This window comes from Papio anubis, chromosome 1 (genome assembly GCF_008728515.1).
Source record: "Papio anubis isolate 15944 chromosome 1, Panubis1.0, whole genome shotgun sequence".
Classification (NCBI taxonomy): Eukaryota; Metazoa; Chordata; class Mammalia; order Primates; family Cercopithecidae; genus Papio; species Papio anubis.
The window spans coordinates 27,517,318-27,535,785 of NC_044976.1; the positions used below are offsets into that span (position 1 = coordinate 27,517,318).

Below are 18,468 nucleotides of genomic sequence, written 5' to 3' on the forward strand. Positions count from 1 at the left end.
CTTCCTGGTAACTAACACTAGAGCCTTTTAAAGCCAAGCTTAACACTCCCTTTGTGCTTTGCAGCAAGTAATGTGAAACAAATCTGTCTCAAAAAGCAATCTCCTTTTGAATCCTTTGTCAGAGTAAAAAGGCATATAAAATACATACATGCATGTATACACACTATTATATGTATGCATGTGTGTACATATATGTACATACATCTTTGGTGTAACTTGTGAGTAAGCCTCACAAAACAACCCAAGAGATAAATTTCTCTAACAGCAGAAATCCTTCCTCTTCTGCTCTATTAAAAACAAAGAACATCTTTCAATAATTCATAGGATGCAGGAATTCAGAAGAATCTAAGACAAATGTAAAAACCCCTCCACAGCAGGGATTGACAGAAACACAAAGAGCCCTGCAATACACTTTCAATCTTCCTCCCCTATGCATATGAAAGAATAAAAAGCATGACGTCACTATTCAATATACAACACCCTTCAAGTAAGAGAAGAAACTCCTTTCTTTAATGTTTCTCTGCAATAGGTTGAGTATTCTGAATCCGAAAATCCAAAATCTGAAATGCTCTAAAATCCGAAACTTTCTGAGCAGCAAGATGCTCAGATTGGCTCACCAGAACATTTTGGATTTTCGGTTTAGGAATGCTCAACCATTAAGTACAATACAAACATTCCCAAATCCAAAAAAAAATCTGAAATCCAAAATTCATCTGATCCCAAGCACTGTGTTGTCTTTACCAAAACTATTTTCCTCTGGTCACATTCTATCCTGACAAACCTAGTCAAAAGAATGAGGGGAAGTTACTGTCATTTTCCCTCTAAAAAAGGCAGGCAGCATAATTTTTACCAAGTATGGACAGGTATCTGGATACCACAAACAAAAGCCACACTGAATTATATGGGCTGCTCTAAACTTTAGTCCATTCTTATCCCATTGCCAATGCACTCATCTTCCTCATTCAACAGCTGATGTACTGCTCAGGTTATCAATCAGAATTCTGAAAAGGCAGAACTGGAATGACACATTTTTAAAACTAAGGTACTCTAAGACTTCAACTTTAGAAATGTTAACCACACTTCTTCAGGCAAGAATTATCATCTGAGTTTGTATCCTTGCTAACATGCTTTCTCTGATCCTATACCAATGGTCCCAAACACCATCAAGTCTGCCCTTTGCTCTGTCATGTTCTACTGAAGAGGATTTATCTCAACCCTTTTCAGAACAGCTTAGGGTCACTTCTGTCTTCCAAACATCTTCACTGAACAGGGAGACAAAGTCCTGTCTGCAATCTGATGCCCATGACTTGCTCTGGAAATAGGCTGATAAATGGCTAACTGGGCAAGGCATGACTAAGGGGGTGCTCAATACCAGAAACTGCTAGGGAGTGGGTATGAGGAGCAGGGGAAAGCAAGCCTCCATGCGTGTGACCGCGGTCACCCACCAACACTGCTTACCGAGGGGCATGCCTTGGATGGTCTCTCTATAAGAAAATATGCCCCTTTCCACGGTGGATCTCTGCTCACCTTTGTCCTAAAACTGTGCCACATGCTTTTCTTTGTATGTGGACATGACAGTCCTCAGCCAACCATCAGCAGGATGTGAGTTTTGTTTTCACAATGTGGTGAGCCATTCCCACATTCACTCATTTTCCTTGTAAGAACCGAACCTCTCCATGGCTGGTCAGGATTAGGGATGTTGCTGTAGCCAAGGAAAAATTTTCATCTGTTGAAGTTAACCCATGGGGTGGCTTGAACCCTCAATCTAGAGTCAGTAGCACTGTACTTTAAGGGTAAAGCCCTCAAATTTACCCTGAAAGAAATGGCATTCAGTGAACAGGAATCAAACAGCTTTCTTTCAAAGCACTCAGTGATGTCCTATGCTTCAGCCAACTTGGTCTTATGAGGTAAAAAGTCAGGACACACTGATAGGACAGTACTAAAAAATGGCAATTCTTGCTGTCTGCAAAAAGTGCTTGGCAAACTGTAGAAAGACACTTCTGCAACCAACTCTAGTGCTCAGAAGAGGACAACTCAGAGAAAAGCTTGTGAATGAGAACAGTGTAACTGCCCCGATTCCAAAGGTCTGCAACATTCCAGGGAATCAGCGTTCAGGCCCTCACAGAAGAATTAACCAAATGTCACATTTACCGCTTAGGATCAGTGATTATGGTTGCAATTTGATTTTCCTGGCAACAGAGGGTTGTTTACAACCCACAACTAAAAGCTGCTACCACATGAAATGGGTTCCTGAGATCCTTTCCTTTCTTGAGACGGGAAGGAGGCTGCTCTGGGCATCGTGGCCTCTCTTTCTTTAGTCTCAGAGGAGGGAGGGCCATCAAGGCCACCTGGAGGAGGTGGATGACTTACCCGTGCTCACTGAGTGGCAGAGCTGGGGTGCGACTTCAGGGCTCACCATTACCCAGTCTGGGACTCTTTTCACGTCGGCAAACTGGCAGTTCCCGCACACCAAGGGCTCTCTGATTAGAGCTAGTGTGGATTCCTGGTCTGCAAACGTTGGCCACAGCTCAGTCTGCACTTGATCTTTCCCCACCTTCAAAGAAGAAAACCTACCTCATGATGTCTCTCTTCCAGATCCCTTGACCATCTAATTTGCTCCCAACACCTTTGTAATCACTTCTGACTATACCTTATTGGTTGGTTACCCACTGGGTCTACTGCCAAATTCTGCAGTTTTCTCATTTGCTGGGCCTTCAGGGCTGTCTCTACCATTTGGATTAATTTATATAATTCTAGGCTAAAGCTATTTTTACTTAGTCAACTTGTCTTTTGTATTGTATCAGGAAAAATCTGCTGCTAAATCATTTTTTTGTTTAGAAGCCTATAATGACTCCTAAGTATCTTTATGTCACTCTCTAAACCCGGAACACCTTGACTATACAAGTTGAATTATACCAATCTTCTTCCATATGCTTGAGAATTACCTCTTTCAAGAAGCCTCAGAAAACCTGCCTATTCCAATTATTTTAGGACTTTCTTTAGCTTTAGCACTTCTATTCAATTTTATGTTTTTTGTTTCTGTTTTCTTTGAGAAGGAGTCTCGCTTTGTCGCCCAGGCTGGAGTGCAATGGTGCGATCTCGGCTCACTGCAACCTCCGCCACCCGGGTTCAAGCAGTTCTCCTGCGTCAGCCTCCTAAATAGCTGGGATTACAGGCGCATGCCACCACACCCAGCTAATTCTTATATTTTTAGTAGAGACGGGGTTTCACCATGTTGGTCAGGCTTGTCTCGAACTCCTGACCTTGTGATCCGGCTGTCTCAGCCTTCCAAAGTGCTGGGATTACTGGAGTGAGCCACTGCACCCAGTCATGTTTCTGTAGCTTTTTAAGCCTTGTTTTTGTCTTTGTGCTTACCTTCTCTTTTGATTATGAGCTCTTCACTAAGAACAACAAAGGCTAGTATCTATTGGCTATTTATTTAGCACAGTGCCTGGAACAGTAAATAATTTATCCATAATATTTCATTCATTCATATATCAAACGTGAAGAATGTATTATTATTCTTCCCATTTTACAATGAGAAACTGAGGCTTGGAGAGGCTAAGCAACTTGCTCATTGTCAAGGAGCTCATGAGTGGAGGAGCTAGATTTGAACCCAGACCCATGACTCTAAAAACCCCAGCTCTAAACCACAAGGTTCTACTTCCTTTTTTCTTTTTTTAAACATAGTCTCACCTTGTCGCCCAGGCTGGAGCACAGTGGTGCGATCTCCGCTCACTGCAACCTCTGACTCTGGGCTCAAGCAATTCTTGTACCTCAGCCTTCAAAGTGGCTGGGACTAGAGGTGTGCACCACCATGCCCGGCTAATTTTTGCATTTTTTTTTTTTTTTAAGGAGAGACAGGATTTCACCATGTTGCCCAGGGTGGTCTTGAACTCCTGAGCTCAGGCAATCCACCTGCCTCGGCCTCCCAAAGTTCTAGAATTACAGGCGTGAGCCAGCCACCATGCCCGGCTTTCTACTGTATTTTAAAGGCAGATGCTTCTCTCCCAGTCCTGTGTACAATCTTTTTTCATTCAACAAATGCTGCTGCTTGACTTAATGATACTCTAACCTCAGATAAGTCAGGCTGTAGTAAAGGTTTTTGATATAATGGGATAAAGTCTCTAGAGAAAATAGAAATTGACCTTGGGGCAGGGTGAAGCACCTCTAAGCTGGGGGTATGTGACAACCAGGTTACTTTCACTCGTCTTTTGGTTCCCATTAGCCAGTGTCAGCCATCTGGTCCTTCCGAAAACATGTGTGGGTTCAGAACATAACAGACTAGAAGAATAGAGGAAAAATAAGATTATTCTGTGCAATCCCCATTCTGGAGGTCCCATATCAACCCCCAGAGTCTGTCTTTGGTTCTAAGGCTCAGCAAAAATTAGACCAGCATAAAGAAGATGAAGACTTGGACCTAGACGTGGTGGATGTGAATGAATATTGGCAATATCATGTGTTTAGGAATGTATTTAATTAGTTTTGCAAGGAATGGTGACTCGAACCAAAAAATATAAGCGTGAATGGTAGGAGGGAAATGGGCCAGAAATCAAATACTAGAAAGTTTACAGACTTTCAACTATACAAAGATTAAAGCAGCAACCAGAAAAGTACTATGCAGATGATAAACATCTAAGATGATGTGATTTAATTTTCATTAACTACAAACTATTATTAACATGCAGCCCACTACGCCTCTTCTTCAAATTTCTTTGTAATAACTACTCCTATTTTTCAAAATTTTACGATGTATAAAGCATTACGCTGAGTGCTTTACACACATTATATCCATTTAATTTTCACAACTCTGAGGTTTACTGTCATCTGACAGATCAAGAAACCAACTTAGAAGAGTTGATAACTTCCAAAGCTACCCCAAAGACCTGGGATTCTTCACATCCAGGTAACCTAAAACCTGCATTCTACCACCACGTTCTAACCGCCTCCTATACACCAATGAAAAGAAGTGGTCCATAAAACCAGAGTTGGAGAAACACAAGCTCTTGCACAAAAAATGTTTCATCAAATTATGTGCTGTAGCGTGGAAGACAAATGCCCACAGGAATATAAGCATCTCATGAGAAAGAGTAAGTGGCAAGAAAACACCATTTCTGCATGTGATGTGTGCTAATATCAGTAAGTTGTGAACATTTATTCTCTACAAGTGGAACCAAACCCACATGCTATCAAAATTTTAATACTAGTCTAGGAAAATAGAAAAAGGTAACAAATCATTAAGAAACATATCTTGACAATGAGAACACAAATATATCACTAGGAAAATTAAACTCATGATCCTTTCTCATAAAGTAAACCAACTGCTGAAAAAAATTCTCTAATGATGAAATAACCAAACTCAAGCCCATGGTATTGAGTCCACATTGCAGATAACAGCCCATCTCTAACAGAAAACATATTCACATAGTGGGTTGAGAAAAATAGAACAATCATTATCCTAAACACCAAACAGTAAAACTAAATCCTCCCAGAATGGGAGGTAGAGAGGAATCTGTATCAAAATTTAGTCTTACTCTGTAACTGCTCTATGAGCCTATTTGCCAACTTTGTTTTAGCTATCCAAAACTTTCAAAAATGAACTAAGTCAGCTAAGGTATCTCACTTTTACACTGCAAATAGTTTGTGGATCAAACTATCATTATCCCCTGCAATTATAACTGAACTTACTTTTTTGATATTTTAAAGTCAACATGGCTTTCCTGAAAGGGAGGGCAGATACAATCATCTGCGTCCATTTCAATTTTCTGATACTTTTCAACACTAAGGGTAAATGAAATCCAAAGGTTTCAAAAGAGGGGAATCAACTATTCCCTGATGACACACTAAAAGTTCATGGAGACTCAACCACAAATTAAAAACAATTTGAAAAAACTCCAGAGATGAAAGTCACATTACCAATTTAGAATAAAACTCTTGGGATTTAATACAGAATTACCGTGTCTGTTATTCCTACTTAATGAAATAAAGGTTTACACTCTGCAGACAGCACTACCTGATTCCACACAAAAGCTACAAACAAAACCAGTTCATACTTACCTCTTAAACAACACAATGAGCAGGCTGCCAGGTGTTAAAGCTTCATAAAGATGATGCCTCTTGGATCATCTTGGCTGTATGAGGCACCATGTCCCTCATAATCGTCCCTGGTCCCTGGGCTGGAGTCTGTTTCTTCATTTTCATTTTTGGTTTTAAAGATGCCACTCCCTATGCTTTTATTAATTAGTGGATGCCACTAACATTTTAATGAATTTTTCAAATTCTTTTAAAATGGATGAATCAATAGCTTCATTTCAATTACATGAAAACCTTTCCAAGTCAATGCTTCTGGTCTGTGGTTCCTGACTCCCTTGCCTGAGCCTCCTGCTCTGCCCTCTTCTTTCCTGAAGGCTGAATTCAAACCTCCCTCTTTCAGACTTCCTCTTCTCTCTAGGTCTTGGGGGTCTTTGTTCATGAAGGTCCCCTTTCTGGCATAAAAGCCTAAACCCATGGTTGGGGACCTGGGAGAAATAAAGTGCCTTTCAAGTGTTTCTTCAGGCATTATGTGCAGTTCAGAAATCTTTAGCCTGGGAGACTTTCATCTCAACACACAGAAAAGTAAAACATTTCCTCAAACTATGGGCATACCAATTCAGAGCACAATCTAATCCCTCACCTTCAGGATACTCCGAGACCAGATGACCCTAGGAATGACAATAGGGCAGAGAACATTTACTTGTACAAATCCTTCCTCAGCCAACCATGATAAAGCTGATACCACCTTACAGCTTTTCAAAGAGTAGCCTGAGGAGAAGAATCACTAACAGTCTCTAACTAAGGACAACATCATAAAAAATACCATCTGTCTCACTTTTGGCAGTAACTTGTCAGCTTGCTGGAAGCCTCTACAGAGACAAAAGGCTGAACAAGCCAGGAAACCTGAACTACCCTCTCACCCTCGGAGGCAAGTCCCCAAAGGACAGGACTAAAGGAAATAGCACGAGGGAAGCTTTGAATGCCAATGCCCACATATATCTAATATGTGAATTAAAAAAATCCTCTATTTCCAGAGTTGTCAATAACTCATTTTGTAACCTTGGGCCAGTCACCTTATCACCCCATGCCTCAGTTTCCCCATCAGTACAAACTATGGACAACACTTGTTTATAAAGTGCTTTGACATACTCAGTTGAAAAATAAATGATACAAATGCATTAACATTTTTAAACTTTTAAGATTTCAGTGTTAGCTTACAAATTTGTAAGTATCACCCCAACGGTATTCTCTTAGATGCCTGGAGCACCTTTCTTCTGAGGAGCTCAAAGTACAATTTGCGGTTCTGGGTACCTGGAAGCATAAAAAACACTAGAAACCCAAACCACATTTTACTACCCAGTCTATATCCTGTGCCTATCTTTTAAGAAGGGACAAATACTTCACATGGCCCTTAAATTCATACAATACCTCAATGAGAAAGGGAGGAGCAAAACAGTATGTTAAACTGAAGAACAGGGGTTTTAAATGACTTAGTCAAATAATTACAAATGATGTTTATTCACACCACAAACTGAAGGGACCAAGAACCAAGGAGTGGAGGTCTTAAGTCAGGGCAATTTATGCTAGTAACATTTGGTCAAAAATCTTAATATGGTATTATCTCTTGGCATTGATTTTTCAAAATGACAGAAAAAAATTAAATCCCCTATGTCTTGGGGGGAAAAAGTAATATACTTTTTTGGGGGTAAGTTGACTTCAAAAAGTGACTTTTAATAAAAAAAAAAATTTGATCACATTTGTAATAGTTATATTACTAATAAAACAATGATAGCATGCTACTTAATTCATAGTCCGAGTTCTCATTATTTATTATTCATTCAAGAAAAACTTCCTGATCATTTTTCACTCGGTAAATTAGCATTTTTTTATTTTTTATTTTTGAGACAGAGTCTCACTGTCACCCAGGCTGGAGTGCAATGGTGTGATCTCACACTGCAACCTCCGCTTCTCAGGTTCAAGTGATTCTCCTGCCTTAGCCTCCCGAGCAGCTGGGATTGCAGGAGCCTACCACCATGCCCAGCTAATTTTTGTATTTTTAGTAGAGACAGGGTTTCATCATGTTGGTCAGGCTGGTATCGAACTTCTGACCTCAGGAGATCTGCCCGCCTTGGCCTAAAGTGCTGGGATTACAGACGTGAGCCACCAGGACCCGCCAGCAAGCACAACAGGGGTGCTCCATGCTGTTGAGGTGACCGCCACATGGGCATGCTCATACACTGCTGGTGTTAAGTATAACTGGTGCAGCTTTTCTGGAAAGTCATTTGGTTAAATGCACTGAGATACTTGAGTATGTTCACTCCTGCTGTGACACATGAATTTTATTTCATAGAACCCGTATGTACTAAGGGATAATAAAAATGCAAACGAAGTTTTATGCACATAATACCCATCACAGAGTTACTTATAACAGCAAGAATTAGGAGACCAAAAAAAAAAAAGGTAGACAATATAAGAGGAATGGTTGGGTAAATCATAATATGGCCATATAATGGATTTTATGAAGTCATTAATAAGGAAGATTTTAATGTAATAGAAAAAAGTACATGAGATAAATTAAGTAAAAAAAGTGTGACACAAAATTGCACATAAGACCTCACCTATCTTAAAAAGATTCTTAATACTTTTCATTTTATGCTTTCATAATATCTAAATGATCTACAATTAACCTACATTTATTCTCTAGTGAGTCAAAAAGTTTTTTTTTGTTGTTTTTTTTTTTGAGATGGAGTCTTGCTCTGTCGCCCAGGCTGGAGTGCAGCGGCGTGATCTCTGCTCACTGCAAACTCTGCCTCCTGGGTTCACGTCATTCTTCTGACTCAACCTCCCGAGTAGCTGGGACTAAAGGCGCCCGCCACCATGCCCAGCTAATTTTTTTGTTTTTTTTTTTTAGTAGAGACGGGGTTTCACCATGTCAGCCAGGATGGTCCCGATCTCCTGGCCTCGTGATCTGCCTGCCTCGGCCTCCGAAAGTGCTGGGATTACAGGTGTGAGCCACTGTGCCCAGCCCAAAAAGGTTTTCGTTTCTAGTTCTTTTTTTTTTTTTTGGAGATGGAGTCTCATTCTGTTGCACAGGCTGGAGTGCAATGGTGCAATCTCGGCTCCCAGGTTCTAGCAATTCTCCTGCCTCAGTCTCCTGAGTAGCTGGGATTACAGCATGTGCCACCACACCCAGCTAATTTTTGTATTTTCAGTATAGACAGGGTTTCACCATGCCGGCCAGGCTGGTCTCAAACTCCTGACCTCAAGTGATCTGCCCACCTCAGCTTCCCAAAGTGCTGGGATTACAGGTTTGAGCCACCGCACCTGGTCCAAAAAGTTCCTGAATTTGTTATGCTTGATAGGCTAAATAGATGAGCCTTAAAGACGGTCAGATGATTTCCTCATATATAAGGCTAAACATTTTAATTAGAAAAAAATAGTTTAAAAAATTATAACAAAGGGCACTGTTCAGAAGAGTAGGAACTCTTGTCCGGGTGTGGTGGCTCATGCCTGTAATTCCAGCACTTTGGGAGGATGAGGTGGGTGGATCACCTGAGGTCAGGAGTTCGAGAACACCCTGGCCAACGTGGTGAAACCCCATCTCTACTGAAAATACAAAAATTAGCGGGCTGTGGTGGCAGGCATCTGTAATCCCAGCTACTTGAGAGGTTGACGCAGGAGAATTGCTTGAACCCGGGAGGCAGAGGTTGCAGTGAGCTGAGATCGTGCTACTGCACTGCACTGCAGCTTAGGAGACAGATTGAGACTCCATCTCAAAAAAAAAAAAAAAGAAAAAAGAAAAATAGGAGCTCTTAAACACAGCAGGTGGAAACACAAATAGTTTACCAAGTAATGAAATAGCTAGCAAAAGCATTAAAACGTGTATATGCTTTGACTCCCAAAGTCTACTTGCAGGAATCTGCCCTAAGGTAAAAAGAAATGCATACAAAAATTCATATAAAAGATATTCAACAGTATTATACATGCATAAAATAGTACAAACACAAAGATAACCTAAATGCCTTGCAACATGGTTCTAATTATGTCCATTAAATACCATATGTATGAAGGAGTGCTATGTAGCCATTAGAAACCAGGTTGTAGGAGAAGACTTAATGACAAAGGAAAAGGATCAGGCTGCTAGGGTGAAACAGGCAAATTATAAAATAATTTATAGTATGATTCCAAGTTTGAAAAATAAAAAATAAAAAAACGAGTGAGGAGAGGCATAAGAAAAGGGAGAGACTGTGCAAGAAGTAGTTTTTTTTTTTGATGGAGTCTCGCTCCGTCACCAGGCTGGAGTGCAGTGGCCCAAAATCGGCTCATTGCAACCTCCTGGGTTCAAGCAATTCTCCTGCCTCAGCCTCCTCAGTAGCTGGGAGTACAGGCGTGTGCCACCATGCCCAGCTAATTTTTGTATTTTTAAAGAGGGGGTTTCACCATGTTAACCAGGATGGTCTCGATCTCTTGACCTCGTGATCTGCCCGCCTCAGCCTCCCAAAGTGCTAGGATTACAGGCGTGAGCCACCGCAACCGGATGGTGGGTTTTTTAATTAAGAAAAAAAGGAGACAGAGTGTGTGTGTGTGCACATGCCCATACCTGTATGTGGAAAAAAAAAAAAAAAAAAAAACTAAACTAAAAAACCCCACATGCAAAGCGTTTCATCTTCGGACTTTTTTTTTTGGGTCCTTCTCCATATAAAAAAATTATAATAGGACAGGTGCAGTGGCTCACGCCTGTAATCCCAGCACTTTGTGAGGCGGATCACTTGAGGTCAGGAGTTCAAAACCAGCCTGGCCAACATGGTGAAACCCTGTTTCTACTAATACAAACTTTAGCCAGGGGTGGTGGCACGCACCTGTACTCCCAGCTACTTGCGAGGCTGAGGCAGAAGAAACGCTTGTACCTGGGAGGTGAGGTGCGACTACACCACTGCACTCCAGCCTGAGCTACAGAGAGACGGGGAAAGAGAGAGAGAGGGACTCCGTCTCAAAAAAAAAAAAAAAAAAAAAAAGTCCAGTCATAAATAAATATGTGCTATTTTGAAAATTAAGAGTGGGTCTTTAAGTATACATAAACAGAATTGTTCAAACAAGCTTTTAAACAAAACTTGTTTAATCTCTTCTTAGATAATCCTAAAATTAATCCAGAACCAAATGTCTTCCTTTTCTTAACACAGACTCTAATGCTTTGTACATGCTGGTGCAAATGGGATGCTACTTCCGAGGCTGGCAAAAGGGCTTAAAAACAAAAAGGTGGTAGGGTTCCTAAAGGGAAAGTGTTTGTTTTTTCTTTTGTCATTTTCTGTCACTCATTAGTTATAGCATTATCATAAAAATGATAAAGCACTTCTCTGCCACTTGGCGGTGGGTGAAGATAATCCCTCTCATGATTAAGAATACAGTAACGATGAATGACAGGGCCTTGGGAGAAGTCTTGAAAGACTTAAAAACTAAAAACTTAAAAAAAAAAAAAGAAAAACAAAATACTGCAACAGCTCATCTAACCAGAAACCAGCAACCTGGAACATTAACTATATACTTCCTATCTGTCAAGAATTCAAGAATTCAGGAGTCAAAAGAGAAACATCCCTGTGTAGGTGCTGGGGTTGGCAGAGATTCCTCTTAGTATCTAAGGCTTAATAATGCCCTCCAGTGATCAGTGACACACAGAACAACGACCTGCCTCACTCGAAGAGTCTTGAACTCCACATTAAAAAAATTACGGTGCATTAAACAAGGATAAAAACTAAAATTTTCTGGTAATAATTAGATAGCTTGACTAAACAGACCACAACATCCCCTGAAAATTCAGGCTATTCATGATTTCACTGTTACATGAAACACAGGTTCTGAAGTCTAAATCCAAGTTTCCCTTGAGAGTTTTAATTCATGACTTTAACTAAAAAATAAAACTATAAATTTCAATGATCTGGGGGTTTATCCTTCCAGCTACCAGACAGGCAAAATAATCTTAGCATGTGGTAAGTTTTATTCATTAACTAAAATTTGGAAAAGCTAAGATATAAAGATCTGACTAAAACCACAAGATTTTGTGGCAAAAGGGCAACTAGTGTACTCAAAATTCTTGCACACTTTACATGAAGTGGCTTATTATAAAAAATAAAATCTATATACAATCAAAGCCAGCAAAAGTTACCACAGAACTGAAAAGCTATAAAGAGGTGCTGCTAATATTGTTGCTTCCCTGACATGCGTCTAGGATTCTTTTTGCCCCTCCCTTCCCTACAGTGACTCTTTTTTTTTTTTTTTTTTTTTGGAGACAAAGTCTCGCTCTTGTTGCCCAGGCTGGGGTGCAATGGCACAATCTCGGCTCACTGCAACCTGTGCCTCCTAGGTTCAAGCGATTCTCCTGCCTCAGCCTCCTGAGTAGCTGGGATTACAGGCATACACCACCACGCCTGGTTAATTTTGTATTTTTAGTAGAGACAGGGGTTTCTCCATGTTGGTCAGGCTGGTCTTGAACTTCTGACCTTGGGTGATCCGCCTGCCTTAGCCTCCCAAAGTGCCGTGATTACAGGCGTGAGCCACCGTGCCTGGCCCTTGCAGTGACTCGATGAAGTTTATGGGGCGGGTAGAAATGTAGGAGACCTTAATGGGAACTGAAATGGTCTATACGATCCTGGGAGATCTTCGTTGTATTTGTGGTCCCAAACCATCTTTCAAAAAGTTCTCTAAAACAGTGGCAATCTACATTACGGTTGCCTGGTATAATAAAATGGCAGGCAATGAACTGTTGCTTACATACCTCTTCTCCAAATCCTATCAGGATCCATAGAATCCTTTCCTGGACACTAAATCTCCTTTGAAGAACTCATTTGTTTCCTTATTTGGTCATCTTCCTATTATATAAGCTTCTTCTTTTTTTTTTTTTTTTTGAGACAGAGTCTTGCTCTGTTGCCCAGGTTGGAGTGCACTGATGCAATCTCGGCTCACTGCAACCTCTACCTCCCAGGTTCAAGCAATTCTCCTGCCTTAGCCTCTAGAGGAGCTGGGATTATAGGTGCCCACCACCACGCCCGGCTAATCTTTGTATTTTTAGTAGAGATGGGGTTTCACCATGTTGGCCAGGCTGGTCTCAAACCCCTGACTTCAAGTGATCCACCTACTTTGGCCTCCCAGAGTGATGGGATTACAAGTGTGAGCCACTGCGATCGGTCTATACAAGCATTTTATGCCTTAATTCTAAATTTAACCTACAACCCTTCAGCCTAACGTATCTACTGATACATCTCACTTCTACAAATCTGAACTCCAGCAATTCTTCAAAGACCTATCTAAAACATCCAAAATGTGTTTCTGAGTTGCAATTATTAATCACAATCTAGATATGTTCAAACATGCTTATCAGTAGGGAGATCCACTGCCCTTCTGTTTGGGAACTATAAGTTTACATATATAGCTAAGTTATGCTTTTTCCTTTGTACTCACTCCTTCCTTTCAGACTCTCCAGCATTTTTGCCTTACAGGTAATTTTTGCTTGATATACATCTTTACCATTGGTCTTCTTCCCAGAAGTCATTTTCCTCTGTAATGATTCCTCAATGATGCCAGGAGGTCATATTGTGTGCTGTCTGGTGACCGTCATACTTCTCTTTGAAACTCTAAAATGACTTCATTTCAACCTTGACTTTCAATGACATTTCATGCATATCATGGTTTGGCAGCATAACTGTAAGAATGAACAGTTCCTTAAAAAACCACCCAGGTACTTAGGGTCCTGAAAGGCTCTTTCCTCTTATCGCTCCATCTTCCTTCTGGGTTGCTCACTTCTTCCTTCTCCAGAGCCTTTGAATTCCTACTTACTGATTTTGAATTTTTACTGTAAAATCTTAATAGTCGTTGTTTCTGGTTTATGTTGTTAAATTTCTAGATCCTTCATAAGGCTCAATCCATGTTAGATTGTTTATTATTTCTCATAATTGCTTCTTTGTTGAAGGCCATGTCTTCAACACCAATTATGACATTAAAAAATATTTTTTCCCTATTCATCAAAAAGCAAAAAAAGTCATCATTGTACTTTTATTAGAGGTGGGGGTCTTGCTGTTACCCAGACTGGAGTGCAGTGTCACAATCTTGGCTTGCTGTGGCCTTGAAATCCTAGGCTGAAGTGATCCTCCTGCCTCATCCTCTGAAGCAGCTAGGACTATAGGCGAGTGCCACCACGCGTGGCTAATTAAAAAAAATTTTTTTGTAGAGATGGGGTCAGGCTGGTCTCAAACTCCTGGCCTGAAGTAATCCTCACACTTCAGCTGGGATTACAGGCACAAGTCACCATGTCTGAGTCCCAACTACGACATACGCTATTCCCAGACACCTAAATTCTTCACTTCAAGCTCTACTTAATCTATTCTTCAAAGCCCATTTCAACACATCTTTTCAAGCAAATCGTTCCAAGTTTTACTAGTTAGAGTTTAAAGCGAAAGCAAACATTTCTTAATTCAACGTGCACATGTCATAATGCTTAATTTATTCAAGAGCAGAACTGTTTTCTGCCTCCTCCCCCAATTCATTTAGCACAGTGGTGGACATTTTGTCGATGGGTTATCAATACATTTGGTTGATGAATCAGTTTCCCATTAACAGTCTTGTCATTTCCCGCACACTATCACCTGAGTAACCTTAGAAAACAGACCTCACCAAACATGCTTTATGTTATCAAACACCAACAAGCAAAGATGTTTCCTCATCCCTCTGATTATAGCTGCCACTTACTGCCTAAGCCAAATGCTTTATATTTATTATCTCTAATCTTCCTTTTCCACATGAATGAGAAACCAGGTTCAGAGAAGTAACTTGCCCATACGTAATAAGTGGTGGAACCACCATTTGACTTAGAACTGGCTGGCTTCAAAGCCCACACTTTGCTCACAAAAGTTAGTTATTCTGTCAATTTAGTTGGGCTCTGTAAACAACTGGAGTTTTAACTTTCACATATATGAAATGTATACAATAACATCCAGCCCCCACTTCAATACATCCTTAAGAACTGAACGTTTTACTGTACAAAAGGAGTAATTTTCTAAGCCTTTGTAAAAGAAATCAGTACTTTACTAAAGACGTCCTCAGAAAACGATTCTTCCTAACGATTAATTTGAAATGACTTTCTAAACCCAGACAATCATTTGAGAATATGGTAGCTACCAACTTGTCTCAAACGTGAAACATACTTAGGCAACTTTCAAAATGTTTCAGGTGTCAGTTGCTATATAACCCTCGGGAGTAAACGGTAGCTATATTAGACCTGTTGCAAAGTAGAGGTATTTTTTTAAGTCGGGAGTTCTCTGACACCCAAGGTTTAGTGCCCTAAAATGTTACCCCAGTCCTTTTTATATCCATGCCTTCCAAGCCCTATCTAACATTTCCTGGTTCCCAGTTTTCCCCGTTGAGTATTTTCTCCAGACCTTATTCCTCAACAGTTTTCCCTGAAACTTGTAGCTCATACTGGCCCTAATTTTGCAAAAGTAGATTAGGAATACAAGTAATAGATCATACTCTGGGGGAGGCAGTAAGTTAACAATTTCGTCTCCGTCTGCGTTAACGAGACGCAGATACTAGCCAGGGTGGCCATTATTCTCCTAACAAATTCTAAAACGGCAAAACAATTTTTCGGTAAGTTGGAGAACCGAAACCACAGCGTGGAAACTCTGCACGGAGTCTTAAAGATAAGGAGTTAAGACTTTAATTTACTCTTGCAGAGGGAACGGTGAAGGCTTTCAGCACGGCAAGACGATACTTTCGAAACTGTCACTAGACTACTCAAACTGGAGTCTCCCGCCCAAAAGAGCGTGGCACATGGCTAAAAAGGGCCTCCCTCCAACGCTCCAGTCCATGGGAAAGACGCGCTGTGACCGTCTGATCCACAGACTGGGGAAGAGGTGAAAGGGAGCAGGAAATCCTGTTTATTTCCAGTAATCCTCAGAGCGGGAAAGGTTGGTCTCTACCCAGGGACGAACCAGGCCCCAGTCCCGGGCCTAGGAAGGGAAAACCCAGGTCTCCCGGGCGCCCTGGAGCTGTGCCCTCCTGCCCGGAGCACCAGCCCCACTCGGGCTTTCCTTCTCCCTGTCCCACTCAGGGCCTCACCACAGCTCCCATTATGCCTCTACCACCCCCACCCGCGCAGGCGCAGTGGGAACCGGGGCCTACCCGCGCCCCCGAGGCGCCGCCACTATGGCGGAGCCTGGTCAGGCCAGTAGCCGCTCCGCGCGGACTAGGCGTCCCTCTCCCGTCCCCACGGCCTCCTCACCACCGCTGGGGTCTCTGGGGTCTGTCCCCGCCCGGCCGGACCCTCTTTCGCCCTCCTCACCCGTTCTTCAGATCCACCTCCAGAATCTTCCCGTAGCCCTTAAAGAAGCGCTCCACATCGCGCTCCCGGGCCTGGTAGCTCAGGCGGCCGATGTACACCCGCGGCATCCCGGCAACGGCAGTGGTGGCTGGCCCCGGCCCCAGCCCCCCTCAGGCGGCGGCGGGCAAAGCGAGAGCGCGGCGGCAGCGGCGGCGGCGGCGGCGGCAACGGCAACGGACGGGCGGCGGGACGGACGCAGCCGAACCCCGGCGACGTACGCGAGCACGCAGCTCACGAGCGCGCGCTTCCACTTCCCCCGCCCTTCCCCTAGGCGGAGGGTAACCGGAGAGAGCGCGCTTTCGCTTCCCGCCCGGCCAGGATTGGGGGAGGAGCTTGCCCGGGGGCGCGCCGACGTGAGGCGGGGCAAGGTGATCGACAGGCGGCGCTGCGGCACGTCCTCCTGCGAGCTCGCCAAAGGGGTTCCTGCACCGCCTTCCGCAGCCAGCTGGCTTTGCCCCTCCCCCGGAAGTGCCCGCACCTCCCAGAGCCCAGCGAGCGAGCGTTCCTGCTTTTGTCCTTTGAACCGGGTGTGGTTTGGATTTTGGAGCCGGAGCTTTGGAATCAAACCTGGCTTCCAAACGGTTGTGTACCCGTGACCTTGGGCTCGTTACGCGCGATGTCTCGGACTCTCCTTTATCTTTTCTGTGAAAGGGGGAGAGTAGTTCCTACTTCCAGAGATGTTTTGAGAATTATGAGAGAATACGTATATAAAGCACTTAGTAGTTTTGTCATGTCAAATGCCCAATAAAATGAGACCAGTATTATTTTTAAGAGAGGGCACTCCTTAAATAGAAGCAGTGTGAGAAGCGGAGAAGGCTGGAGCTTTGGAGCTAGACTAGGCATGACACCGAGCAAATTACTTGACCACAATCCAACCTATTTTTTTTTTTCCCCAAGAGGAGTTTCACTCTGTTGCCCAGGCCGAAGTGCAGTGGCGCGATCTCAGCTCACTGCAACCTCTGCCTCCCAGGTTCAAGCGATTCTCTTGCCTCAGCCTCCCGAGTAGCTGGGACTACAGGCGCCCGCCACCATGCCCAGCTAATTTTTGTATTTTTAGTAGAGACGATGTTTCACCATATTGGCCAGGCTGGTCTCGAACTCCTGACCTCAGGTGATCCGCCCGCTTTGGCCTCCCAAAGTGCTGGGATTACAGGTGTGAGCCACTGCGCCTGGCCTATCCAATTTTCTAACCTGTAAAATTAGGATAATTTATACCCATCTCAAGGATTACATAGGTCATTAAATGGGGTAGTGTATGTGAAAGTACTTGGAACAGTGTCTGAAACATGGTAAGAGCTCAATAAATATTGGTTCCCTTCTCACTAACTCCATGTACCTAGAACCACAAAGGGTTTTGTTTCTTTGCTTGTTTTTGCTTTTTGAATATTTTGAAAGGATAACTCAAGATTCAAATGATATACAGTGAAAAGTGTTTGCTGTCCACCAGCCACTTAGTTTCTCTTCCCAGAGGCAAACAGTTTCTGAAATGTCCTTTAGGAGGTTAATTTACCCTTATAAACCAAATAGTAGGATACTATACATATGGTTCTGCACAAAGCATATTTTGAAAATTATTCCATAAGAGTATAAAAGGACTAGTTTTATGGCTCATACCATTTCATACACAGTAATTTATTTAGCCAGTGCCCCAGTGAAGGACATTGGAATAAGTTCCAACCTTTTGTTATTACACTGCTGCAGTAACTTTGCATTTCTCTCTCTCTCTCTCTCTCTCTCTCTCTCTATATATATATATATATATAGCATCTATTCCTAGAAGTAGGATATTTGGGTCAGAGTTTTAATAGTTATTGCTCAATTCCCCTTAAGTGGCTGTTTCCTCATATCCTCATCAACACCATGTTATCAAACTTTTTGATCTTTGCCAATCTGAGAGGTGAAAAATGTTATCTCCAAGTGGTTTAATTTGCAAATACCATATTTTGCAGAGATATGAATCTCTCTTCATATGTTTGAGATATATTTTCCTATTTGTGTCTGTGTATATCCTTTCCTCATTTTTCTTACTCATAGGTGCTCACTATATATTAGGAAAATCAGCTCTTTGT

The 18,468-nt window shown here is 42.2% G+C and overlaps 1 protein-coding gene across 6 annotated transcripts in view; it reads right to left on the reverse strand.

Moving 5' to 3' along the window:
• SRSF4 (serine and arginine rich splicing factor 4) overlaps positions 1-17,109 on the reverse strand; it is a 32,941-nt gene extending 15,832 nt beyond the window's left edge. The window contains exons 1-4 of one of the 6 annotated variants that reach the window (XM_021938544.2): positions 16,361-16,719; positions 4,149-4,284; positions 2,371-2,554; positions 1,528-1,702 (exon numbers count right to left, since the gene is read on the reverse strand). Coding sequence is in view for 1 of the 6 variants with exons in the window: in XM_003891459.5 (XP_003891508.1) it covers positions 16,361-16,467 (107 nt within the window). In the remaining 5 variants the exon portion in view is untranslated. Of the gene's footprint in view, positions 1-1,527; positions 8,814-16,360 lie in introns of those variants that run through there. The other 5 variants (XM_021938539.2, XM_021938541.2, XM_031666291.1 and 2 more) reach the window with 5 other exon arrangements.
• Positions 17,110-18,468: the final 1,359 nt, after the last annotated feature.